Raw genomic sequence first — 27,938 nt, forward strand, 5'->3', positions numbered from 1 at the left:
TGACTAACATCAAAAAATGTCTCGAAGTGGAAGGGACAAGAATAAAGGCCAAAAAAGGCAGGGAAGCAGAGCTGAAGGGGCCGTGACAACAAGCTAAGAAAAGCTCGCAGCTCCTTCTCATTTTCCAAGTATGTGGGAGCCGCTCTCTGAGCAGAATGAAGTTGGTGATTCAAGCGGAATATCACACATGCAGGTCCAGAAGAGCCCCCATTACAACACTGAAAAGATAAGAGTGTTGAGCGCAGCACCAGCTGGCCCCATAAAGACGGACTGCACCTCGTTAAATGTATGATTCCGTGCCCTCTGCCTCAAGAGCCCATCGAGGGTGTGGTGTCAGTGTGCAGGCAGGTGCTCCAGGGTCGAGGCTGACCTGGGAGGCGAATTTATGAGGGAGAAGGGCTCAGGATTAGGAGACATAACTGGCCATTCAGGAGGGAGAGGAAGAAGATGGTGTAAACTGTTTATTATGCATCTTATAGACAGTGCTTTCCCATAAAACTGTTCTAGTCATAAAAAAAAAAAAGAATGAGGTCAGGCACAGCTTTCTTAAACAGAACACAAAACATATGAACAATAAAGGATAGTACTAATAAATTATGCTACATCCAAATGAAGAACTTCCGTTTGTCAAAAGACAATTGTAAGAAAGTGAGAGAAGATATTTATAATACATGGGGGATATATCTGTAATGCACCGACAAAAAATTTGTATCTAGAATATATACATATTTTTAAAAACTGCTACAGATCAATTAAGAAAAAGATCCAGTAGAAAAATAGGCCAGAGTCTTAAATACACTCTTTACAAAAAAGGATATCTAAACATATAGGATGGCCAATAACCATGGGAACAAGTGACCAGTTTCATCAGTCACCACGGAAAAGCAAATTAAAATCACGACTAGATACCTCTACATAGTCACCAGGAAGAATGGCTAAAAGGAGAGATGGAGAACACCAAGTGTAGGCAAGGATGTGGTGTGATAAGACTTCAACCCAATGGTGAGATTCTAACTTGGCTCAAACACTTAAAAAAAAAACTGGCAGTATTCACCAAAGCTGAAGACATGTACATTCTAATATCTAGCAGTTCCACTCCTAGGTATGCGTTCAATAGATATGTGTGGGTACGTTCACCAAAAACATTGTCAAGAACATTCACAGAAAGAGTGTCTGTATTAGTCCCATAGTTAAAAACCACCCAAGTGCCCATCAACAGCAGAACAGATAAACTGTGGTCTCTTAGAACAAGAGAATGCTACAAGATTCCACTTATGTGAAGTCCAAAAATAAGGAAAGGAAAACAACAGTGGTGGGACTGAGGAAGGTGGTGGCTTATTCTTCGGTAGGAAAACAGACAAGGGGCATGAGCAGACAAGGTGACTTTGGAGCTACAGCCTGTGACCCAGACTCGGCCACCAGCATGGCTCTGTGTGCCCAAGCCCAGCACTGGCCCATTTGCATTTCCCTCTCACTGCTGGACAAGCAGCATGGACTACTAATGCCTGCTGCTCTGGGACCTTTTAGATGGCTAGGTGGCACTTGTGTCATGCTTTACACATAAAAGAGCTCTCTGAAATCTGTCATCCTGAGGCTCACCCCAGCTGTGGTGGCAGGAAGCATGGGCTTGGTCTCCTTTTTCCACTTTTCCAGTGAGGAGGCAGATGTTGGCGGAGGTCAAGGGCCCTGACCTAGGTGAGATGCACAGGACTGGGGAGTCCCCATCCCGAGGTTTATATCCTGGTTCTTGCCCCTTGTGGTGGTTTCACAGGGGTGTTCACTTTATGAAAATGAAGGAAGCCCTAAACTTATGATTCATACACAATTCCTGTACGCATATTATTCTTTGATAACACTATTTACTAAAAAAAGGTAGAGGAAGAGAATGAAAGAAAGGAAAGAAGGAAGGAGAGAAGGAGGGAGGAAGAAAGGAAACAAAATAGAACAGAAGAAGAGAGAGATGCATTATTAGACTGGTGACAGGAGACATTAGACTGGGCCTGACGTGTCACAAGGTAGAATCAGGAACTTCAGAAGGAAATCTCAGAGATATTTCCTATGGAAACTTCTGTCTCAGAGCAGGAGGGAGACTCTCTGTGGTCAGGAGCCTCTGCAGTGAGACACACACACACAGCCCTGGCTCTCTCCAACACGAGCATCCTGTACTTAGCTGGTCCAGAAATAACTCAGGGGTGAGCAGCATTAGAAAATAATCAGCACAGGATCTATACTAAGATAGCACAAGCCAAAAAGGGAGAAAGAAGAGGGGGGGAGAAAGCAGGTGGAGAACACTCACCGGAGAATGTCGTCATGCAATGGCTAAATATAGTTGGCAAGCGTGTGTGCATTAAGTTTGTGAAAAATACGGTAACTCTGTCTTTTTTTTTTCCTTTGCATTTGCAAATACACAACAACTCGGGGCAAAAAGATGGACAGGGCAAAGGAGATAACATTTGAACAATCAGAACTGGATAGTTCAAGACTGGATTTTCTTAGACATAGAAATGTCTAAGAAAATAAAAGCAGATGGCCAGTGAAGGCAACGTGGAAAACAGCATGGAGGAGACCCCACTGAACATGCAGGGAGGTGAGTGGATGGAGCTGATGACTGAGGAAAAGTAAATATAAACGTAATTCCAAAAGCAACGAAGAGGAAGTGACAGACATGGAAGACACAAACAGGAGATCAGACATGAGCACAGGTGGGAGGCGGGCAGGATGGGGCTTTTTCTGTTTTTTTTTCAAGTTTCCGATGAGGAGGCAGAAGCCTGTAAAGGTCAAGGGCTCAGAGCTGAAAAAATTCTTCCAGGAAAAATGGCAAAGAACAATGAACGTAGAGGCAAGTCCCGATACGGTTACTGGCTCTCACGGGTAATAAAGCAAACAATACTTGGGGCACCCAGGCGAAAGACCAACCCACTGACAATGGGGAAAGGCATCGGGCTACAGGCAGGTTTCTCTCCATAGTGGCAGGTTTGCTGCCAGGGTTGGTGGAGCCATGCTTAAGAAAGGTACAGGAAAGAAAACGTGACCCAAGATGTTTCTGTCAACTGAACTGCAGCTCAAGCATTTATGTAACAGAAAAACACTGTACATACAAAGAGTTGATCACCCCCTACCTTTTTTTTTTTTAAGAAAGACTTCAGTCAACTAAGCAATAAATTAAAAATGCATGGCAAAAGCACCAGAGCGAGCACAGATTGAAATCACTGGGGCCTGAAGCTGGAGACCAGGATGAATTACACTGTAAACTCAGACAAGGCAGAAAAGACACGGATAACAAGAGAACGGGGTGGGAGCAGTAGCAGCCTGTCCACAGATACGCCACGTTCTTTCTCTTTTCTAGCTGGGGGAGGAGCCAGACCGAGCAGGCTAATAAAACAGACTGAGATAGAAGAAATCAGAGAGGTAACGTATGGACCTCTAAGCCATTGGCTGGTGGAGGTGATGGAAAGGAGGGAGCTGGAAGTGGAAATGGGTTCATCTCATGGTGCTCGGGGGTGAGGGTACAGGAGAAACTGCACACAAGTGTGCCTGAGCCGCCTTTTGCTTCCAGCCAGAAGCAAGATACTCAAGCTAGATACTTGGGGGCAGGGATGATCTCCCGACACAACAGGTGAAACATCATTCTCATTGCTGAGCTCACCGGAAGCAAAGGCAATATTATTCAAGGCAGTCAATATGGAATATACAAAGTTGAGCCTTGAACTATGTGGGTTTGAACTGCACATATCCAGTGATACACGGATTAAAAAACCCGCGTATAAATGGACCCACGCAGTTTGCCCCGACGTTGTTTGAAGGTCAACTGTATTTTCAGGCTGTGGTTGGGAATCTGCACATGTGGAGGGCTGGCCGAAGTTACCCGTGGATTTTTGACAGCATGGGCAGTTGGCGCCCCTGTTCCTGCTCCTGCCCCTAGTCCTGCCTTATTGAAGGGTCAAGGGTATTTATGCACACAGAGAGTCATGTTCCAATCTGTGGTGAGCACGTGCAAGGGGGAGCTCCCCTGAGGGCCAGAGCCGATCTCAACAGTGCTAGTAAGGAAATAAGCCTCCCCTTGGATTGGCAGCAAGGCCACGAGGTTTATTTACTAGAGACACCCATGGAATCTGCAGAGGTGCTTACCTGTTCTAGAAGAATTGGTTCAATCCAAATATACATTCTCCCTGAAGGGGAACAACCACTCTCCAGGCTCTCAGAATCCCATGGTCAACCCCAGCTGGTGAGGCTCAGTGAATTGAGCACCAGCCCACCAACCAAAGAGTTGCCAGTTCGGTTCCCAGTCAGGGCACATGCCTGGATTGCGGGCCGGGTCCCCAGCAGGGGGCGCTCGAGAGGCAGCCACACACTGATGTTTCTCTCTCCCTGCCACCCTCTAAAAATAAAATCTTAAAACAAAAAGAATCCCATGTTTCTGTTCAATAAAATGTGAACTCACAATTAAACATGAAAACGTGAATGACAGTTGGCAAAAACAACAAACAGAAAGATTTAAACTCCCCAGGTGCTCGGACACCAGGATGAGCAGTTTCAGATATACAATAACTATCTATAAAATGTTTAGAGAGCTGGGGGTCATGTGAACAAGCTAGCGACGAGATGCAATTAATATGATGGAGTAAATTCAAAAAGAAAAATGGAAAGAACTTGAGAAGATTAAATAGATAATTGTTGAAAAAAGTCAATGGATTGATTTGGATACCGCCAAAAGAGAGGCTGGGTGACTAAAAAGAAGATCTGAAGAAGTCACAAAGAACGCAGCTGGAGAGAAAAGGAGTAGGAAAACCCGAATAAAGGTGGGTTAGGGGACACCCACAGAAGACGGAGTGAGAAATAGGGAATCCCTATGAGATCAGAATGGTCTCATTACTACTCACAGCAACCTCGTGAGGCAGAAACTCTCACTACTACCGTTGTACGGATGACAAAACACAGTTTCCTCACCTGGCGGAGCGGCAGAGCTGGGGCCTTCCGTGACCTGACCCCAGAAGGCACACTCTTTACGGCTTATATTGCCTCTGTGGGTCCCCAGCTGCCCATTCCACTCCCGCCTCTGACGACCTTGCAGCCTGCATCAGCCTCAGACCTGCAGTGGCCTCGAACGCCCTGTGTCCTCTGCCTGCACTGTTTTGTCGGCAAGCATCATTGGGAAGTGTAATATTTGGCTTAAATAAAAAGCCCACTAAAACAGTATGGGGACAGACAAAGATTCAGTCTCACAAGCCAAATCAGGGGTGGGGGTGCCCAGAGCCCCCCAACTCCCGCCCTAGGAGAAGTTGGGAAGTAGCAATGCACAGCCATCGGCTCACACTGCAAAGAGCAAGAAGCACGAAACAGCTCCCTGGTTCAGGCATCTGTTAGATCATCAGCTACATTTAATGCCTGGCAAGTGAAAGTCATGTCAAGTGTACTTTGTTGTAAAGTTCCTTGAGATGCTGCGTAACAAATAAGCCCAAACCTCGCTGCCTTTCCTGGAACATTGTGGAACTAGGGGGAGGGCTGGGGCCATTCAGAAGACAGACACCACCATTCACGCATTCAAGGCTGAACCCTATTTTTCTCTTTCAGCTGGCTATGTCCCCTTTGAGTCCTCCTGAGGTGACCCTGAAGCTCATCCTCACGGGGCACCTGCTGAGTGTCTGGAGTGGCACTCTGACTCCCGACCACACTGAAGGGGGTGGTCATGTAAAAACCCTCAGAAACATGTTGCCGAGAACCCAAGCCAAAAGGAAGATGGAATACAAGGCTAAGAGCTGGATGAAAAGTGACTAATCCAAATTTCCCACACATCCTGCTGCAGCTTGAAGCCGTTGCCCAGGCCAGCATGCCAGCCCCACTTCTGGAAGGTTCCATGAGTCCCAGGTCTGCTTGCTCCTGCCATGTTCCTGAAGGTTGTAGAGACCATCGCCTGGCCGGGGCCACCCCAGGGGACGGCAGCTTCTGAACGCGGGCAGAGCCAGGGTACCCAGGCCCTCAGCTGGCAAGGCGGAGCGAGAGCCGCAGGCTCACACACGACGTGCAGAGAGCTGGAGGGCTCTCTGAGGACGCAGTCTACTGTAAACGTTCAAACACTTCTGGAAAATTGGGGCTGTCTGCTGCCAAAGTCCAACAGCCTCGAGAGAGGCTGCAGCTGCCGGGCAGGAAGCTGAGACCGAGGCGGGCAGGACTGCTTTCCACCTGGCGTCCACCCCGGCGTCCTACCGCACCACCCGTCTGTCTGAGGGGCAGGGCGAGGCCCCGGGCCGGCCAGCCGGCCGGCCGCCCACACTGGCCAGGTACGCGGGCGTTAAAGGGGCAGGCTTCCTCTAGATCAGCAGATCCCCAAGCGAGCTGAGCGAACCCCTCTGGAGGGAAGCTGTGTGGAAGAAATACCTGCAGCCCAGGGGACTCTCGCAGAGAAGAGGGGGACTGGGGGCCAGAAACTTCCCACAGTCCCTGGAGGAGGCTCCAGGGACCCCCCCCCCACACTGAGAAACAACTGCCAGAGGAAAGGATACTGTTGTTCAAGGTGGAATTCTGATGATCTGACGGCTTCCTGGACACTGCAGGGAACTTTACAGATCAAGACGCCCGTGGGCATGAAGACAAGAAGAAGCACAAATGGGTAGTCACGAAATAGTCACAGGGACGGGAAGTACGGCATGGAGAACAGAGACGAGAAGACCGTAATAAATACGCAGGGTGCCAGTGGGCACTGGAAATACCGGGGGGAACACTGTGCAAAGTGTTCGATTGTCCAAACCACAAGGCTGTGCACCTGAAACTCACACAGAATAATACTGAACGTCCACTGTAACTGGAAGAGAAAAATAAAACACTGATTTAAAAGAAAGATGCCCCTGGGTACCTCCACGGGACTTGGGAAAGGATGGGAAAAGGCTTCCCCGCCTGGGGACCGGGTGTCGGAAGAGACGCCGCGTGTGGAGATGCAGTTCCCGGGGGTCCCAGACGCCCAGAGCGCCAGGAGGAGTAGAGAGGGCAGCACGGAGAAAGACTCGGGAAGGGAGGACCAGCTAAAGGGCATCGCCTCTCCCACTGGCCCCGGGAAACGAGGCCGTGGAAAAACGATACTGGCTCACCTTGACTGAGCGCCCTCATCCCCGTGTCCCTGACCGTCCTCACCACCCCGTGAGCTGTAAGGAGAACAGCTTTTCCCATTTTGCAGATGCGCACACTGAGGCATAGAGAGACGACGTCACGTGCTCCAGGAGCAGGGCACACCACTGTTGGGCAGCCTGACGCCAGAGCCCAGCTTCTCCACCCTGGGGCCCTCCGGACGGCACCTGCCTCCAGGCTACACGGAAAGGCCAGGAGAATTACATGGAAAAGGGCAAAAGCGTGAACATGAGAGAGAAAAACAGCATAAGACCCTCAAATGCCTGTTACCATCCTAGTCACTCCTGAGGACAGGCTTCCAGCTTCTGTCCTCAAGAAAGGAGAACGCGCACACCTCAGTCCCCTGGGAAGGCCGGATCCTGGGCACAATGGCGTTCAAGTCCACTCACCAGGCTGGTGCCCATCACTTCCCAGCTCAGCCTTCCTCACCAGGGACGCGTGGACTTTGGAGCAACGTGGGTGGAAGGCATTGCCAGGAAGCAGGGAGGGTGAGTAGGGGAGGGGCTGGACTAATGTTGCTGTCATGGGGAGATGGGGTGAGGGCTTTGTGGCACTGGGAGCATCACCAGCATGTGGCCCGGCTCCCCACTTCTTGCTCCTGTCTCCAGGAGCAATGCCAGACGCTTTGTTTCAGCTGACACTACCTCCTCTTGGCCGTCCTGCCCGCTGCTTCACCTGGCAGGACGTCTGGGCTCCGCCAGCTTTGAAGTCTCGTGGAAGGGTGACCCTGCTCTGCAGTGACCACTGACAGGGACGGGAGGGGCTTGGAGTCATCAAAAAGATGGATTGGGCTAATTGCGTAAAGTTCGTTTCCCCTTTCTAATAAATATTTACTACCCGCTGTTTATAACGTTTAGGTTTGGACTTTCTTGAAACGCTTTATTGAATTAAAAACATCACATTACCATTGGCTAAAAGAGGAGACAGAGCTATTTGCCAATAACTTCTGCAACAAATGCCAGCTAGCTGATGCCAATTTTTTTTTTTTTGGTGGTAGTTCTTATTTCCACGGACGGCTTTTTGAGCCTTACAGTACTGGCATTCTGTAGTCATGAAAGACAGACACGGTGGTGGCGGTGTTGGGGGGACCCCAGGGCCCCAGAAATGAGAATGGACTGTGTTCTAACTTTTCTTGCTTCTCCGGGAGGCAGATGTTTAGGAGCAGGAACCTGGTTACTGTCTGAAGCCAGGCTACGCCCAAATCAACTACAGTGATGTTTTCCCAAACGCATTTACCTGACACCTTCGAGCAAGGAAGTGGCTGTGCATGTGGATTTGTCTTAACATGGCCCCAAGTGGTGAACGCCAGAAGAGGAACGTGCATGGAAGTCCAGGGGAGGGAGGTTCTGTGTTCCTGATTCCACCTACAGAAGAGTCGTAACCCACCCAAGCCAGCCTTTCCGGCCGCGGACAGATGCTGGCCCACTGCCACCGCCACTGGGTGCCCAGCACCTGGCCTTGTGCTAGGAGACAACCTGGGGGAGACCCTGACCCGCTCCCTCAGCATAATATTTGTCAGTATGTAAGGAAAAGTACATCAGATTACCAAGCGAACAGTGAAATATAATTCAAAATATAAAAATAACTACCAATGCATAGCATGTTGACAGTAACATGGGTGTCTCTGTCAGCTCACTACATAACAAGATCTTAGCCCTGGGCCTACTAAGAGCTGTAGTTTTGCTTTTTTTAATCCTAGCCTGAGGACCTGCTTGGTAATTTTAGAGAGATGGGAAGATAGGAAAAGAGAGGGAGAGAAACATCAATGTGAGAAACTGGTCGCGTCTTCTATGCGCCCTGACTGGGAACCGAACTGGCAACCTTTTCATCTGTGAGACAATGCCCCAGCCAACGGAGCCACCCAGCCACAGCCTAAGAAATTTTGAAGTAGTGGTGAGTGTAAATGATATTTTGAGATATCGGCTACAACTGTCATGCAGTGTAAAAAGATCGGTGATGCCTCATCACGGCTCACGGGTGCTGCGAATACAGCTGTGGCGCACGCCTGCATTCCCAAGTGAAGGGAACACTCACTTCAGTTACAGGTTAGAGAAAAATAAAGGCACGACGTCTTTCCTCTCCCTGTTCACAAAGCCTCTGCAACCGATCCACGGACCCCAGTTATTTTACACAATAACAAAGATACATCTCTCCTGAGACAACGGGCCCCCACCTTCTACCAGGAATACGCTTTTGTCCCTGACCAAAGGCAGCAGCAAAACGAGACCTCTGGCCATGAATTTCTCCTCAAAACACAATCTGTCCCATTTCTTTTCTTCCCGGCTTTTACGATTCGTATTCCAGAAAAAGAAATGCTTCGACTTGTCAGTGCATGTGTGTTTTGCGGTTTTGCTTCTTTGGCTGGGTCAACCTCTGTTATAGTTCATTATTACTTTCTTCCCTGTCATAGACTTAAAGTTCCAGAAAGCTTTAAGACAAAAGGTGCCCCAGCTGCCTTATTCATGTTGAGGTGCCTTTCCAAGCCCCCCCACACCCCGTTGGCTCTGCGGAGTGAGGCCAGCTGTGCACCCTGCCAGGGAACTCCTCACCAGCAGCGGCCTATGGGGGAGCCCAGGATTGGGAGCCCAGACGGTGTTCCCAACTGCCAGGCCCGAGTGTGGTTTTGCAGGAATTCCTCCGGGTTTTTGGAGTTGTCACGCCTTCACCATATCCATTCCTCTGAACCTCCTGCCTGGGCGTGTTTTCCTTTCTTGTTCGTGGTGTCTAGTAAGCACAATTTTTTTTCCCTATTAAAGGGGACCCCGAGAGGTTTGGAGCATTTTGTTGAAAAGCGGGCCTGGCCACTCCCTCTGAGATGACGGGAGACGCCGTGAGGGGTCATGGGTACGCTTATTAGTGTAAGGAAGAGGATGGCACGGTCCATTTGGAGACACCCAAATGGGGTGTCTCCCCCATTTGGGGACGGTCGTGGGGCCTCAAGGAGACGACATCTAAACGGAGCATGTCTTGAACCCTAATGAATATAAGGTGCCTCCGTTTCTTACCGAGATGGACTACAAATGACTAATGTGCATTCACAACCCACCGTTACATTGAGCTTAAGGAATCAGAGAGGTATGCAGTGTACTTCCTTATTGACCCGGAAGCTCTTACTCCACTGTGTAGTTTACTGGTTGATGTAGTTTTCATCCACTTAACTATGCAAAATTAAGGGGAAGGAAATGCCAATTTGACCTCGGTACTGGGGAAAAGGCGAGGAAGAGGCAGGCAGGGAAACATTTCGTGGTTCCTGGTGAGATGGGGAAATAAGCGTCCCATTTCACGGCCACTTACAACACAGGAAGATCACAGTTTACGTATATTTGTATTTTGAGCTTATATGTTTCATTGCTGAGCTGATCGTCACTTGGTCGACCTCTCATGGTCCCCGTCCAACAAAAAGATGCTGATGAAGGAAAGGAAAGTACCTGGTCGCCTTCCTTCCCTTTGGGGTTTCTCGTCTCCCTGATAACAGATACCATAGTAGACCACTCTGTCTAGTTTTGGGAATTGTATCTCTACCCCTTGTGGCTAAGGACGAGAGACGACCTTTGGAATGCCAGCCGCAGGAGACAAAGCCTGTCTCTGGTAGCAAACGCTGCCTCAGTTTCCTCTCCCTGCCCCCAAAGCTTTGTCGGAAGTCAATGACGGGTGAGACCCCTCACAGCGGGGGGCAACCTAAGCCAGACTCGATCACCTGGGAGGCCTTCACGGAAGGACTCGGGGGGCTATAATCAAGAGCAATAGACTCTCGCCCCCAGCTTTGACATAGCCCGAGTCCCCATGTTCTCTGGGAGAAGCGCTTCCTGGCTCTAATCCCTTTAAGCCTGAATACCTGTTGGGGAGAGGTGCAGCTTCTTGTCTCGCTAGAGCATGTCCTGGGGAAAAATCTGGATCACAAAGAATTACTGATAAACCTGTGAAATCTGCTCTGCTAAGAGTGCTTTCATTCATATGATAAGGGTCCGAGAAGAAATGAGTATGTCTCCCAAAGTTTCTGCAACTCTCTTCCTGACAGACACTGACTCAGACTCTGAAGCCCTCAGATTTCTTTGAAATGTTATCTACTGTTTGATCCTTGCCGCCCGTATTCCTGTGTATTACGACCCAATAAAAGGCTATGGAAGAGGGTGCTTGGGGCCTTTTTCTCCTCGGAGAAACTGGCTGCTGCTGGCCTTTGTCTCCCCTGAGAAACTGGCCACAGCCCACTCCTCCTCCCCAAGCAGATCCAGCATCTCTCGGTCATTATTCATTCACTCGTGTCCGTGGCACTGGGGGGACTCGTGAAGAAGTCGCCCCCACAAGATACACCTGGGCGTGGTCTTCAGCCCACCCCTTTCTGGCTGGGTGTGGGTGAGTGCGTGTGTGTGCACAGGGTAGATGTATATATGTGACCGTGTATGTGAGTGGGTGTGCACACACACATATATGTGTGCTCATTTACATGCATGTGTGTCTAGTGTGAGTATCTGTGTCTTCCAGCGAAAGCCAGATGCTCCTCCCGGAACCCCTACCCCCGCCCCAGGGCCACTTACCTCCATGTTTCTGCAGAAGGTGGCGTTGGTGCCAAACAGGATCTGGCACTGCTCGTTGGCGCTGTAGTGCATGCCGGGCAGCTTGTGGGGCAGGCGCACCGCATGCTGGCTCCTGGGGTCCGTGACCAGCAGACAGGTGCTGACTTTCGACCTGAAATAGCCAAGAGGCAAGTCGGCTTGCAAAGGCACTGTCCAGGTTTTAATTCTGATTTCCAGTCACTGAGACGGATGCGCCTCCGGATTTTTTATGGGAAAGTGGTCTATGCACCAAACACAGGGACTCAGCTTTTTTAACTTCTTGCTCTTTTACCACATGGCCGGGTCGGTGTCCCGAGTCCCAAGGCAACGAGAGCTTGGCAACTGGAACAGGCCTGGGAGCAATGCCCACAAGACCCGTGGACTTTTCTCGGGGAGTCTGAGCTCTTTCTTGGATGAAAGCACTTTTGTAATGGGTTCCTCTGATACTTTCTTAGAATATGGCTTTGAGCAAAGGTTACTAGGAGTAAAAAAAAAAAATTCCTTTATTAGGAGTTAGGGTTGTTGTCCTTTATTTTAAGTAAAAATAGAGTGCTCCTTTCCCACCCTGCAGATCCTCTTGGAGGGCCTGGCAGGCTTTGGCAACTGGCTGGGGCAGGTGTCTCACCTGACAACATCTCTGCCACCCCTCTGAGGTGGCCCAGGGTGCACTCTGCAAAGGGTTTCAAGGTTGCAACCAGGATGAAGATGTTCAGAGATGCTGAGAGCATCTCCAAGAAACTGAACGGGGCTGTGAGGCTGTAGCTACATTAGGAGGTTCATGATTTGAATGCTTTTGCTTTTTAATTTCGCAAACAAGGCAGATGGTAGAAGAAACAGAAGCTGGCCTCCTCTTAAGATTCTGGAAGAAAAAGAGTTGCAGCCCTGGCCAGTGTGGCTCAGTAGATTGAGTACTGCCCTGTGAACCAAAGGGTCGCCAGTTTGACTCCCAGTCAGGGAACACGCCAGGGTTGCAGGCCAGGTTCCCAGTAGGGGGTGCTCAAGAGGCCACTAACGCATTGATGTTTCTCTTCCTCTCTTTCTCTTTCCCTTCCCTTCTCTCTAAAAATAAATAAATGAAATCTTTAAAAAAAAACAATGAAAAGAGTTGCATGCACCTAAGTACACTGGGGCCACCTGTCCCAGACTCAGACACACACACACACACACACACCACGTAGGAGAACAAATGAGCACACCCCGCCTCATTTCCTGGGCCCTCTGCGTGACAAAACCATGTCAAGGGGCTACAGTAGTCCGTGCACATTCTGTGGCACCAAGGACTCAGCAGGAACCAGACCCTATGAAAAGGAATGAGTCTGTTTTTAATCCTCGTGAACCACTGAATTTCCCTGTCTCCGGGTACCGCCATAAAAGAAGACCCAGGACGAGGACAGAGGCTGGAGTGCTGTCTCTACTGGCTCACCAGAACTCACTGGGTACTTGAACGTGACATTTGGCGTAAAGCTCTGCAGTGATCAAGGCCCATAGAGGCACTTCCATCCCCATGGGGTGTACAGACAAATGCAGCCAAGAGGGGAAGCAACCAAGGTCTGCCATCAACCGGCCCAGAGGTCCTGACACTAAGGGACCCACACGGGACCTGGCACAGACTCTGTGTGATGAAGGTCCAAAATCAGGTGGTCGGTTCTCCCACAGAAACCCGAGAACACAGACACATTCTGGGAAGTGAGTGTCGGGGAGGTAAACCCTCCGACCCCCAGGAGGGAGGGAGGTAAGTGAGCCCTTCTCCCCCGAGAATGCGCATCCCCGAGCACGGGGGACACGTCTGTCCTACAGCGGTCACTGGTGCCGCTAAGGTGTCCACCCACAGAACACTGCAGAGAAATAAGCCCGGGGTCAGGACACGCTCACTGTCTTGACAGCTCTATTGGCTGACAAGCATCAATGAAAACCAGCCGGCTGCCCCGCGTCACACCAAGGCCCACGAGGGAGGAAGTAGGTGGAAGCCAAAGATACCGCACTGACGACGGCTGTAGGCCCACCAAGACTTCGCAAAGACACTCCCCTCCCCTCCACGCACTTGCTGAGGCCCAGCTACGGCGTCTCCTGGAAGTATTATGCTCTCTGGGGCATGCAAGGCATAGAAGGGCGCAAGGACTTACTTGAGGAAGTTCTCAAGGTCATCCCGACTGCAGGAGGACCAGGAGAGGTCGCTGGGGTTCCGGCCCTTCACCCACTCTCCCGACATGATGTGGGACCTGCCGGCGCAGGACGAGTGGTCATCGTCGTGGTTCATCCCCAAGCTGCCGAGGGACAGGAGAGGAGAGAGAGACACTTAGGCTACAGGCTCCTGAGCTCAGGTCTTAAATACAGAAGGCGACACAGGGTCACGGCTGTTGCTCTCCCAGTGCCGACCAGGACTCACAAACTCACAGGAAAGTAAAGAGGGTGATGAGTTGCTTACCTAATGAATGAATTTAGAGCCCAAAAGCACTCATACCATTTGCTAAATGACAAATGAATGAAGAGATTATATTCATGGGGATACTATAGTTTCTGATGACGAGACTTGCTTTTCGGCACTAAGGTACCCCCCGCCCCCCACGTATCCCATTAATTGGCAGCCTCAAAGAGAGGTTGCTGTGGGAAGGGCTGGTAGGAGCCAAACAAAACTCTTAGAGAATGTTGGGGTACCGATTGTCAAACGGAGGAAAAATGGGGCTTCCTAGTCTTTCACACCATTACACCTCGGTCTACCGAGATGGTACCTGTCACCTTCCCTGCCCAAAGCTACCTCACACACGCCAGGACGCCTGTGCAGAAAGGCGTGAGCAAGCAGCCACCCTGCGCTGACCAATGATCTGACTGCACCCACACTGTCCCTGGGTAAACCGAGTCACAGGACACAGGAGGGCGGGCAGCCCGAGATTCTGCAGGGAGAGCCTCAGTGAGCATGAGGATGCCCGGTCTGTGTCCACAGTCGGAGGGAAATGTGCTTTCATTCACTCGAAAGTAGGTATTAAACATTTCTCCGGTGCAGGTGACACTGGTGCAAAACGGTCAGTGACTCTCTCCCTTTCTCCCTCCCTCCCTCCCTTCCTCTCTAAAAATAGAGTCTTTAAAAACAAAAACCCAAAATAAATATCTTCCCCAGACTGCGTCACAAGGGTCTCTTATATTCTACCCAACCTAAAAATAAAAGAAAGCCACACAGGGACTCAGACACATTGCCACGGAGTTCTGGTCCATGGGTGAGGGACAGTGACAAGAAGTCCAAAGGACAGATGCGCCCACCCTCCAAGGGAAGGCTTTCACCTGCCATCAGAAAACTGGTGAAAAAGGAGAAAACAGCATTTTTCATGGTGTACATTAAAAAATAATGTTTAAGGCACCCAAGTATACTCTCTTTATGTTTCCCTACTCGAACCAATTTTTTGGTCACTGGTCACTTGACTGTGTCACAAAGGGCTTTCCTGAGGATGGCACGCTGCTCCTTGGTCCAGACCCGTCTCCCCAGCTCCCCTCTGGGTTTCCCACGAGCTCCTTCCACTTCACCAGGCTCCCTCGGGCAGCCTCCTACCCCAGGGTCCTCACCAGTGGCTGTCACAGCTCAAGAGCGCTGTAAATTCGTATTGGGTGGGTTTTCTGCAAAGTGCCCCTGAGTTGGAGAAGCCACACCCCTAATGGCATGCGGATCCAGGACAGTGGCTGCCTGCTCAGCAGAGCAAGCCACCACTGGTCGCCGTCACTGCTGTCTTCCTGCCTAGAAGCCCAGTGTCCACCTGACCAGGGTGAAGTGAAGGATCGAGGAACCAGCAGCTAAATCTGACCAAGATGAATGACTGAGATGTGCCTCCAATGGTTGCTTTGCTTTGTAAGATGAGTCATTTTCCAGGGCCATTACTCTGGCCATTCCAATGGCCATTACTCATTTTCCAGGGCCAAAAGTAAAAGCTTTTTACTTTTTTCCCCTGCTTATCTATTTATATCTACAATCAGCCACCCATTTACCTGTCTGCCCTATCTTTGTGTCATGTTCACTTTCCAGGAAGAAGCTAACTGGCTTTTCAATTGCATTTATCAGAGGATGTATACAAAGTCACCTTAAATTTGATTTAGGGTTTGATTTGATATCTGCGGATCGAATCAGTGACAGTGGTCTCAAATGGGTCACTCTGAAAATGGTGATGGGTTTCGGCAAATTAAACACGTAGATGTTACAGAAGAAAAATGACTCCTGACAAAAAGCCGCTCTCTCTGTGGTACCTCTGACAATGAGGCATTGGCAGAGTCTGGGGACCAGGCCAGCTGCCTGTGGACAACCTTGGAGCATCCGATCCTCCGAGAACAAACACAAGTCAACTGTTCTTCTGGCTTAGCCCCGGTACACCCAACCACCTCCAGTCTCCCGCCAACCCCGCCACCCGGCTGGGCTGGGGTCTCCCGAGTGGCCACCGGACCAGATCTCCAAACAAGGACATTGTTTGGGAAGCCACAGTGCGAGGAGATCTGAGCCCTGGCACCACAGCCGCTTCTGAGTTTTCTACAGCAGTCAGGCTGGCTCTGAAATTGAAAGAGGCCCCCTTGCCCACAGCCAGACCCTGCTGGCCAGGGAAGCCGACCTCTCCAGAGACAAAACTCTGTTTCAAACATTGCTCAGAAGGGCTGACTGCACCATCGGCCACCATACGCTGACGTTAGAATTTCCCTCCACCGGCCCCCTGAAGTCTTCCCCGAGGAACGTTCCAGTCAGCGAGCTCGGCGGAGAGTGGGAGCCGTGGCTTTCTCTCCTGCCGACCACACGCGAGCTGGTTTAGCTGTCCCAAGGCCCCCTCAGTGCCTCCGCCACTCGCAGTTTGATGACCCAGCATTGGAGCAGGCAGCCTTGATATTTGAGGTTCCCGTAAACAACACTTTGGGCTATTTTCAGTTTAAATGAAAGACTACCTGACTGAAAAACGCCTCTTATTGTAGGTTTAGGTCCCAGGGCATCTGTTACCTCTGGCAACGTGATACTTGGCAAAAATGGGTGGTGTGGAACGCAGGTAGTGATTTTAAGTGACTGTGGCAGGAAGGACACGGGCCAGCCTCCTGTCACCTGTGGCCCAGGGTCATCAGACGCAGTCACGACCTAAGGGCCTGAGCTGACTGGACCTTGAAACAAGCAACACGTGGCTTCTGTGTTTGCTCCTGGAAACCGAACACACGGACCATGCGGGGAGCTCTGAAAGGATCCGCACAACGCTCAGCCCCTTCCCTGCGTCACCGCAAACCCTGCGTGGCGGAGGCTCCATGTTAACTGGGCTCTTGGCCTGCTTGTCTGTGTCTTGGGGGCTTTGGGATTTTGATGTCGGGGATACGAATCAGGTCCCCTCTCCTCCAAATAGCCGTGGCTGAGCTTGTGATGGGGACATTTGGCGTGGGGTGGAGAACCCAGGGAACCTGCTTCCTGAGGGTCGCCCCCCCTCACTGCAGGGGTCGGCCTGTGGCTGTCTTTGGGAAATGGCAGGCAGCTCTGTATTAGTTACTGTTAATTAACCTGTGGTAATTAACACCCTGGCTTTGCCCTCCAAGGGGAAATTCTCTGCTGTCATTACCTCCTCGCTGAGAACCAGACAGGGCCCTCAGTGTTCAGCTGCTCAGGAAGGTCACCTATCAGGGTTCCGAGTCACCTGGGGTGAGAGGCAGCCCTTGTTTGTCCAGGCTGAAGACCAGGGTTAAATGTCAAGGTCATCGGTGGCCCCGTTTATAGGGAACAAAACTAACAGGCAACAGCAGCATCAAAATTCGGTCACTCCAGAGTTGGTTTTCTTGTTGCACAAGAAAATGATGAATGAATGAATGAGCACGTGTACCTACATACGTACATATATACACACGGAGAGGAAATTCACGTCAAACGGGCTTTCAACTTTCAACAATTATACTAAGAGTAAAAAGAAAGAATGGGCGATTCTGTCCCTTGCTCTGGTTTGTGAGTGTGTCTGGCTGTGACAAAGCCCCTCTGTGGGGTCTCGGGGCTCTGCCCATGAGCACGGCGTCACGCTGAGGGGATTCTATGTTTCACGATACATGCTGTTCACACAACACGGGCACACGGGGCACGTCCTAGACCTCTGTGGAGTTTGCATTTTGTTGGGTGTTCGAACAAAGAAGCGGCCGTTGGTTCCAACAGTGGTGGGGAGAACCAGTGGGACGGCTTCAGGGAGCCGTTGGGGGGGGGCCCAAGGTGGCGCCGTCCCCCTAAGGGGGACGCTTCTGATGAAGTACTTTCAGCTACTGCCCTTCCCTCAGGACCTGTTCACACAAGACACAACACCTTCGTGCTGTTACCGCTGGGACGTTCTCACCGATGTCACCACTTTACGGCCTCCGGATGGAACATGGAAAGGAGCAGTCGTTGTGTCCCTTCTTTTTTTTTTTTTGTATTTTTATTTAGCGATTTTAGAGGGACGAGAGAAGAGGGGTGGGGTAGACAAAGAGAGAGAGAGATCTGTTGTTCCACTTACTGATGCACTCATTGGTTGCTTCTTGCATGTGCTCTGACCGGGAACCGAACCTGCAACCTTGCTGCATCAGGACAATGCTCTAACCAACTGAGCTACCTGGCCAGAGCATGTCCCTCTTCCTTGATGGGCACCTGTGGGGGCTGCAAAGCTGGAGTGATTTCCTTAAGGTCACCCAGCAGGTGAGCCTCCTCGCTCCCGGCCTGCCTCATCTCCGAATCCTGTTTCCCAGCCACGCTGACCCCAGCCAGCCCCGCGCCTCTTACTGCAGAGGCTCCTTGCTTCCAGCGCCCGTGTCTGTCGGCCCCTACCCGGCAGCTGGCTCCCAGGCCCAGCCAGTCTCCAATTTTCTGCCTGTGTTGATGAAGACGTGTAAACAGTCGAGGAAGATAATATGAAATTCCCTGTCTCATGTAGACACAAGTGCTATGTTTGAGAGTCCTGGCCTCGCGGTCAGGCCAACCCGGTGAGAATTCAGCCCTGCTTCTTGGGGGAGTAACGCAAGTCCTCTGAATCTAACAGGGACAACACCACAGGCGACCCGGGAACAGTGCAGGCATTAGGGGTCCTGACTCCCATGTGATCCAAAACCTGCACATGACTTTGACTCCTCTCAAATTTAACTAACAGCCTACCGTTGACCAGAAGCCTTACCGATAACATAAACAGTCGATTAACGCACATGCTGTATATGTATTACGTGCTGTATTCTTGCAATAAAGTAAGCTAGGGGATGCTGGCTGGTGTGGCTCAGTGGATTGAGTGCCAGCCTGCAGAGCAAAGGGTCTGATGTTCAATTCTCAGTCAGGTCACAAGCCTGGGTTTTGGGCCAGGTCCCCAGTAGGGGGCGCATGAGAGGCAACCACACATTGATATTTTCCTCCCTCTCTTTCTCCCTCCCTTCCCTTCTCTCCAGCAATAAATAAATAAAATCTTAACCAAGAAAAAAACCTTAAAAAAAAGTAAACTAGGGAAAAGAAAATGTTAGGAAGAAAATCACAAGGTTCATCTTTGAGTTTTTCAAATTGTCACAAATACCCCAAAACATTTTCAATATACATGAAAAAAGTCCGTGTGTTTAAGTGGGTCTGGGGGGTTCAAACCAGCGTCATTACAGGGTCAGCTATACTCACTCATTAGCTCATTCATTCAACAAGGGCCTGTCAAACACTTCCGGCGACCAGACCCCACCCCAGCTGCGGACGCAGGCCTGGCCTCTGCTTTCGCGGAGTTTCCGCACTGAAGAAGGAGCGCCGGGAAGGGTTTCAGATACTGAGGATCCTGGCAGGTGGTGGCTGTGGAGGGGTGAGGGCCTCTCTGCGTCCAAGCTCATACCGAGGCTCACGCCCGAGTGCAGAAGCACTACGCCGCCCCCCCCTCTGCTGCAAGCTCAGCGGCTCTCAGATGTACGCAAAGCCAATGAGGGAAGTGGGCAGACGTCCTACAAAAGGGCAGGTGCCACTAGCGCACGGGACAGAAGCTGCGTGTGCGGGCCTTCCTCCCACTGTCTCATTAGCACGAGTGGCATCCTGCCGGGGAGGTCACCCCATAAACGCGAGAGCAAACGAGGGGCAGCTGCTCAGGGGGCTCCTGGGCTCCTTCCTCCAAGGCCCTCACTGTGTGGTGCGCACGATGTGTCCGTCCAGAGCCTCCGAATGCACCTGTATGTTGTTACTTGGACAGACGTGGAGTCGGATGGTGTATAAAATCTCTACCAAAAAAAAAAAAAAATCCACAAAGCTGTTGATCTCTGACCTGGGAAAACATTCTATGGGGCAAGGGGGCATCTGAAGCTCATTCTGGGGCAGAAGTCCCAAAGAAATCCAGGCGGATGGCAACACCGGTGGCATCAGGTCACTGCCCCCCAAGGTGAGTGTGGACGGTGGAGGTGACCTCGCTGATTCGGATGGAAAGGCTGCAGGGGGTTAAGAAAAAAACTGCCTGTGACAAGGGAGGCGGAATTCATGGAAGGAATAGGCCTGCTTCCTGTCCTCCGCCTTTGTGTGTAGCTGAGTGTGGTTGTTCCAAAATCATCTCAGGTATTTTGAGGACGTTACTTTTCCCCACAGGATGTCGTAGGTCTGTCAGGTACCAGCAGGAGTCCTTTCAGTTCAGGATCGCACAAAATAAAGGGTTCATGTGGGGAGTCACAGGGCGGCTTCCGAAGGCCCCCCAGAGGCAATCTGGCCGCCAGTTCTTCCCGGAGCTGCTGTTTTAATGGGTTTGGAGAGCAGCTCCAGCACCTCCCCCCCTTCAAAGGCCCGCAGAGCGGGCAGGAGCCAACCTGCAGGAGGGAGCCCACCTAAGAGAGAACCTGCTGCTCCCAAAGTTCAAAGACCCCTCAGGGACATCAAAGGGCACAGGAAGCTCCCAGCAGCAGAGACCCTAAGGACAGGCTACTTCCTGCCCCTAATGACCAGCAGCCCCTTTCTTTCCTTAAAAACCACACATCAGGAGGGCTTTATGGCCTAATTATTTAGACTCCACCCCTTCCACCTTGCCCAGGAGGCTGAGGGGAGGTGGGCTGGGGGGTGTGGGGATGGCCTTTGGACTCTATCCTAAATCCTGGGCTTCTGAAATGCAAGCCACTGACCAGGCCCAAGAGGGGCGTGGCCCCAAGGATGTCAGCCCCTGAACCCAGGGCAGCCCCTTGCACGGCAATTCCCGAGACACCTCACTGGCTGCTTCTCTGGAGGGCGGGGCTTGTCCTTCTCCACAGCCCAGACCCCTCCCACAGGCCCACCCACCTGACCACACAGGAGGTGCTGATCAGTGTTCACACGCTAACAGAGTAGGCTGAACAACATTCTCCAACAAAATTTACCCCCTCGGGTCTGTGGTCTCGGTGGCAGGGTGGGGGGGTCAGAGAGCAACCTGTTAACCCTTTCTGCTGAGCATACAGTCCATCCAAAGCAGGCAGCCACACCTTCCCCAGGGAACAATGAGGACTCTGTCACCCCTTCTGGCTCTGGGGCAGGTTATGTCCCGCCTAATGGAACTCGACTCTAGGGAGATAGGGCAGAATTACAAAGGCAAATTCTAGAATCTTAACTGGACACAGTCCAATTTCTGCTAAGCGCTGGTTCTCAGACATAACCACACAGTGCAATCTCCAGGAGAGTTCTAGAAACCTCTGATGCCTGGCTCTCACCACCGGAGGTTCCGATTTCATTGGCATGAGGTGTGACTGAAGCATCTAGATTCTTTTTTTTTAATGACAAAGTTACACACTATTCTAATTTTAGTTTCTAGAATTCTCACGGCAACATTACAATTATAAAGTTATGAGAAAACTGAAGGAACTTTTCCTATTGCCAAAGAAATACAATTTAAGAAACCTTTAACACAAAAAAACAAAGAACAACAATAGCATCGTAACAGCAAACAAAGAACAACAACAACATCGTAACAGCGATGTCAAGAATCTTGTCTCCAGTTCACTTTCCATGGTGACCCTGGGGACAAGCTAATGGCGAGGAAGGATGTTGTCAGGGCACTGCATGCAGTGCTCCCCTCACTCTGGGAAGGAAGTCTCCTGCCACTTACTTTAAACATAAAAGAAGTGAATAATCAACTGTCAAAATATTTAGAGACCACACCAAACAAATGAAATGCCTATAAGATAAATCAGCTCCGGAAACCCAAATGCACACAAGAAGCCCCCGCCCCTCTGCTCTCCTGTGGGCTTAGGAAAACTCGGACTGACTGCGGGGGCCCCACCCAGCACTTGTGATTCAGAAGGTCTGAGAGGAGGGGGCAGCCGAGGGTGGGGGTGAATGACAATTTGCATGTCCATCCAGGTCCCAAGGGGATGCTGCAGCTGCCGATCCTGGGAGTGTCCCTCCCCCACCCCCCATCCAGAGCCATGCTGATGGTTTTACTGGTGCCAAGGAAAACTTCTGAGATGTCCTAAACTGAGTGACTGCAGGCCACGGGGTGGAAGGGAGAGAGAAAGAGGGGAGGTTACTGAGCTAGCAGCTGCAAGGAGGACCCAGCAGCCTGCTTCCGTTCTCCACGGTGTGCTGAGACTCTGCAGGAGCTTCCAGGCGGCTCTGGCCAGGATCACCTGCAGCCTGACCACCAGACGCCACCGCCTCCTGCTTTCCCGACTGCCGCCCACAACCACTGCACAAGCAGCCAACGCTTCTCCCTCACGGGCTCTGCAGGCGCCCCACACTGTCCTCGCTTCCTCTTTCCCCCTGCTCCACGCTCTACCTGTCGCCCGATGTCATTCCCTCAAAACAACATCTTTCTTCTGGAAATGTCCACGAAAGGGTCTCCCCGTCAATCAACCTCAGGACAGCGGATGCTTGTGCTCCCATGGAGCCCCACTGCTGGTGGGGTGGGCTGTGGTTCCCCGGGCTGGTTCTTCTCTGGTTAACACATGGCTCTGTAAGCCCCGCCTTTCAGGACCACTTCCGGTCTTTTAGGTTTTTGTTGGACACAAGTAAACTTGGCTGCAGGTAAAAGCCCCCCGGGAAACTGGGCCCACCTCAGACCCAGTAAATCAGACTTGCTTGGGGAGGGGTTGGGATGCACAGGCTCCCCCACCTTGGCGAGCCTGGTGCACCTCCAGGGCCCCGGTGCCACAGGCAGAAAACCAGTCTCACAGCTCTTTCCTCTGAGCCGAGGGGGACCCTCCTGTGGCTTCCAGGACAGACAGAGCTCAAATAATCAAGATCCCTCCCTTGTCCCCTTTTCCTCTTCCCTCCGCTGCCCACAATTTCAAGTCCAAGTTGATGACAAACACCAGGAATTCTCATCAGGCTCCGCAGCCAAGTGACAAAGGTTCGGTCACTTCTTGCTCCAAGTCAAAGTTCTGACTGTTGTTTGCTTGCACCCAGATTCCCAGTTTGGGGGTGAGCCCAGGGAAGGCGCTCCTGGGGGTAGGAGATTCTGGGCACACGCAAAGCCCGAGGCCACATGCTTCATCTACGAACTCGACCCTGGTGAAGAGTCTAAGGAACAGACGAGTTTCAGAAATAGCAACCACCCTAAGGCTAAAGGATTAAACGCTAGCTTGTGTGACAGTCCGTGAAGGACTGTATACACAGGCTATTTGTCCGACGCCAAGGGTTTGGTTTTGAAATTTCCGCACAGTGAAGACGCTGGGTGGCTGTGTTTCTGCTATTTCTTTTTCCTTCTATTTATTATTTTTTTGAGGTTCTTCTTAAGCAATCCTTTTTATCTTTCACCGAAATCTTCACTTCCCCTGGTATAAATTATAGGCTTCTTTGCAGTAATCACTACTGCTTAACCGGCATTCAATTTACAGGATGAAAATATATTCCCCTGGCCGCCTTAATGACTGTGTGTGGAAGGCGCATCCTCCAACCCTCTGCGATTTCTGGCTCAGGGCAGCAATCACGTTAGGAGGGCGGAATGCGGTTTCAAGCCGTGCCAAAGAGTATTGCCTAAGCGATAATTGATATTTTTCCTCGCAGCGGCCTTTGGAGTTGATAACAGGTTATTAAAACAGGAAGAGAGGTCCCCCGCCCTGCAGAATCCCGTCGGAGGTGTCAGAAGAAAAGGTGTGCCAGGCAGAAAGCCTCCTGGTGCCGTGGTTCCAGCCGAGAAGAGGAATCTTCCTGTGTCAGAGTCTCCAAAGCCAAAGCCAAGGGCAGCGGCTGCCCACTAGCCCTCCCCTCTCCCCCACTCCTAGCCACATGCGACCCAGTTCAGCAGGACACTTGAACATTGGGAAAAAAAGAGAAGCCGGAAATATCCATGGGACCGAAGTGCCTTGCTATCTCTGTTTCTTTTTTAAAAATAATTTTGAGATTGGCCTTGACTTAAATGTCTGCTTCTAACTGGTGTTTGCAGAGGAGACTGGTGTGTGACTTGGCAGCCCTGACAGCGGAGACTAACTGGCCTGAACTGGGAGTTGCCAAAGGCATGGCTGGCCCTCCTCATCTTCAGCCCCTCCCAGGCCCCCAGGCTGTCCCTGCAGGTGGGCTGCCGGGACCAGTTCCCTGCATGGAAGGCAGCCTAGGCCTCCTGTGTTACACACACACACACACACACACACAGGTTTTTCCTTGGGAAAACCCTGATTCTCTAGGGAAAAGAACCATCACTCTGGTCCTTCGGCATAAAAGGAGACCTAGGCATCGAGCGGAGGTTGACCTGCAGGGGATGCTGGGAAGAGCGCCCAGGGCAAGAAGAAAACACTACACCTTAGTGCTCGCATCCACACTCTGGTCATTCTTTGTCACTTGGCGCTCAGCCCTCCTCCTGTCCAATCAGCATTGATTCTTGCTCTGTCTCTATAAACGGTGCCTCGCTGCCTCCAGGCCTGCTGCTTTGCAAACTATCACATTGTCTTTCCCTTCCTCGCCCTCCAGCCCTAACACAGATTCATCCTTGTCAATGCCACCGGCATTTGAATATGTTTTGCGCAGCCAAGGCTGTCCTTTTTTAGGGTCCTAGAAGGGAATGAATTTTTTCACCCTTTTATCAGAGTTGCAATACTCATGACCAGGGCCAGAGGTCAAGAACCACTGGAGACCAAGGCCAGGCAGTCTCCCTGTGGGCGGAGCAGCTTCTCGGGACATAGGAGCCAATTCATGTGGCAGCAGGAAGTGACCGGGGTCCCTCCAGGCCCTCAGATTCCAGCGGGTGCCACACAGCACTTGGGCACTGCCCTGGTGTTCTAGACCCTGGGCAACATTACGTCCAGGGTGGACGGAAAAATGATTCCTATCGAGTCGGATCCAAAAGCCACCGGAGAGGCTGACCTGCCGACTGCCACCGACAGGGTAGCCATGGAATGGGCTGTACCCAGACAGGTAGGTCCCTGGGAGGGCAGGTGGGGACAAGCTACCCTTAGGGACAGCACAGTCCCTCACGCATCAGCTTTTGCCTCAAACTGGAAAGAAAACCTGATTGGAGGTGGAGAGAGGCAAGGCAGGAATGCCGGCGTTTTAAAGCGTTTGCCAAGGAGCTCAGTCGGCCCTTCCGGGGCAGCCGAGACCGCTGCTTCCAGGGCTTTCGGGAGCATGTCACATTTCTGTTCAGTGTTTTGGTTTCCTGCTGCTTCCTTCCAGGTCCTACACGGAAAAGCCCCGTGTCCCAGCCAAACGGAATTCTGGCTGGGCAGCGTGCTCTCCACCGGCTTTGTCAATACGCACCAGTCGACACTCTGGAGTGTGGCCAAAAAACAAACCAGATCGTATGATGCCCTGAGTTAAACGTTTAGACTAGAGTGGGGTCTGTCTATTTTTTTTAAAGATTTATTTATTTTTTGAGAGAAGGGAAAGGAGGGAGAAAGAGAGGGAGAGAAACACTGATGTCAGAGAGAAACGTCGACCAGTTGCCTCTCACATGTGCCTTGACTGACGACCAAACCTGCAACCCAGCATCACAGGGCCTGTCTCCTGTGGGCTGCCTACCCTGCCACACAGCGTCAGCACCTCCAGGGACCTGGACAACGCCGCGCTTCTTCCTGGCACAGCTCAGAGCCGACCAGACCGCCCCCTTCTCTCTCTCTGCTCCTGATCTTAACCTTACGTGAGCACCAGTTAACCCTTAGGTTTCCTTAGCACCTGCCCTCCTCATTGTCACAGAAGCATGGTTCTGATTAGCAGGGTAACGTCTTTGTAACATGGCCCGTGACTTGTCAAGAAAATTATAACCCCACCTTGTTCTGTATTCATCGATTATTTTATTTCATTTTTCTAAGGGCCAGATTCTCACCAGGGTCCCTGGCCACAGTGGTGCCTGTTCTGCTGTCAGGACCAGTGTCTGAGTTGGCGGCCCCTACAGCCCCCTTGAGTCTTTCTGCTGGTTCTGTCTGCCGCGGCCGCCTGGCACCACCTTTGTGCCATGAGAGAGCACACCCTCTGTGCCTGAGAATGGATGAGGATGAGGAGGGCTCCTCCCTCACTTGGGCTGCTCACCAATGGAAAACTACTTAGTGTCTCAGAGAACTTGCAGCCATCCTTGGGTTTTTGGTTTAAAATTTTCCACAAGCCCTAACTGATGTGGCTCAGTGGATTAAGTGCCAGCCTGCAAACCAAGGGGTCTGGGTTCGATTCCCAGTCAGGGCACATGCCCGGGTAGCGGGCCAGGTCCCCAGTGGGATGCATGAGGGGTAACCACACACTGATGTTTCTCTCCTTCCCTTCCTCTTTCTAAAAATAAATAAATACAATCTTTTAATAAATAAATCAATAAAGTTTCCCATCAGCAGTGGGCAGTAGATGAACAAGGATCTCAGGCAGGAAATCAAATACCTTGAGAGAATGGAGACGTGTCTTAGCTGGCTCAGGCGGCTATTATAAAACACCATCAACAGGCTGGCTTCTCAGCCAGAGAGAAACAAACTTCCCTCAGTGCCAGAAACCAGAGTCCCAGAGCAGGGTGCCAGTGTGCTCGGGTGCGGGGAGGGCCCTTTCCTGGGTCTCAGGACGGCTGCCTTCTCACTGTGCCCTCACGTGGGGTACAGAACGCTGGCTCTCCTGCCTCTTCTAACGGCACTAATCCTATGAGGGCTCCCCCCTCATCTGCTAATCACGTCCAATGACCCACCTTCAAATACTATCACAAACCTATGCCTGTAGAGGGGACACACACATTCAGACCATAACAGAGCACCGAGTACGCGGAAGTACAGGTGAGCGAATCCTGTTCCCAGCAGAGCCGCACGGGAAGGGCTCGACCGGGGCCCAAGCTTGGCTCACTTGTGTAAAGGACCCTGCACCACGGCCTGGGGCTCCGGTCTGAGTCTCCTCCCGGCTGCTTAGAGGCACGGGAAGGGGGAAGGGCCCCTGAGAAAACGGGCTCCCAGCTACTTCCTGGGACGTTCTGAAAAGTAAGGCAGGTTCTAAAAGGGATTCCAGAGCTTGGTTCTGCAGGCAAACTCAGCTTGCGTCCCATCTCTCCCGACGCCATCTCGGCCCACTTGGCTTGCTGTAGGTCAGGACGGCAATCCACCTGATGATTTGAGGCAGGTAACTCCCAGGCTCGAGTTATGAAACAGCAGCTCGGTTTCATGACCTTTGTCATTACAGTGAGGAAGCTCTGGAGGTGACGGATGCCCCAGATGCAGCTGGGTTTCCCATCACAGAACTAGTGTCCCACTAGCAGCTCCGCCGGGCTGCCCAGGATGCCAGTGGCACCGCAGCTGCCTGCCTGCGGAAAGGCTCAGAATGGCTGTCCCTCTGCTGGCACTCGCCTGGCCTGGGCGGAGCTGGGGAGGCTGTGGTCAAGGTCCTCTTCAGGACAGCGGCTCGGGGCTTGCCAGGCCAGTAGAAGAAATGTCCTCGCCTCACCCCTGACTCTGAGTCCAGGGTAAGACTCCAAAGGAAATCCTGGGACATTCCCGGCAATTCCTGTTAATTCCGGGCAGTGAGAAATTCCTGCCTAGGGCAGAAAGGCCACTGAACCAGGGCCACCGGTTACACGGTGCCTGCTGCTCTGGACACGGCACCTCCCACTCAGAAATCACCGGTCTGGGAGGGGCAGCAGGAAATTCTGCTTTGGCTTGCATGTGGGCTGGGGGGAGAAGGGGAAGAAAGAGCAGGGGCTGTTGTGAAGCTTGTGATCGGGGAAGGGGGCGGGGGGAGCCGTGCTGGGAGCAGGCAGGCCTTGTAGATCCCCAGGCGCCTCCTCTGCAGCCACCAGACTCCGAGAGGACAGGAGGAGTTAGGATGTGGCAGGGCAGGAGGCGGGGCCGACAGGACCGAGCTTGTAAAGCAGTGTGAAAGGGCCTGCAATTTTCAGCAGCAAATTAAAAAAAAAAAAAAAAAAGACGATGAAAGGAAATGAGTCCTGAGGGTTCTGTGCGGTTCTGGAATCT

The 27,938-nt window shown here is 51.6% G+C and overlaps 1 protein-coding gene across 2 annotated transcripts in view; it reads right to left on the bottom strand.

Moving 5' to 3' along the window:
- ADAMTS17 (ADAM metallopeptidase with thrombospondin type 1 motif 17) overlaps nt 1–27,938 on the bottom strand; it is a 182,388-nt gene that overhangs the window by 67,862 nt on the left and 86,588 nt on the right. For both annotated transcript variants that reach the window (XM_037145925.2, XM_053659015.1), the window contains exons 9-10: nt 13,796–13,936; nt 11,655–11,805 (exon numbers count right to left, since the gene is read on the bottom strand). In XM_037145925.2, the coding sequence (XP_037001820.2) occupies nt 11,655–11,805; nt 13,796–13,936 (292 nt within the window). The remainder of the gene's footprint in view (nt 1–11,654; nt 11,806–13,795; nt 13,937–27,938) is intronic.

Source organism: Artibeus jamaicensis, unplaced genomic scaffold (genome assembly GCF_021234435.1).
Source record: "Artibeus jamaicensis isolate MK-2021 breed Jamaican fruit bat unplaced genomic scaffold, CSHL_Jam_final scaffold_612, whole genome shotgun sequence".
Taxonomy (NCBI): Eukaryota; Metazoa; Chordata; class Mammalia; order Chiroptera; family Phyllostomidae; genus Artibeus; species Artibeus jamaicensis.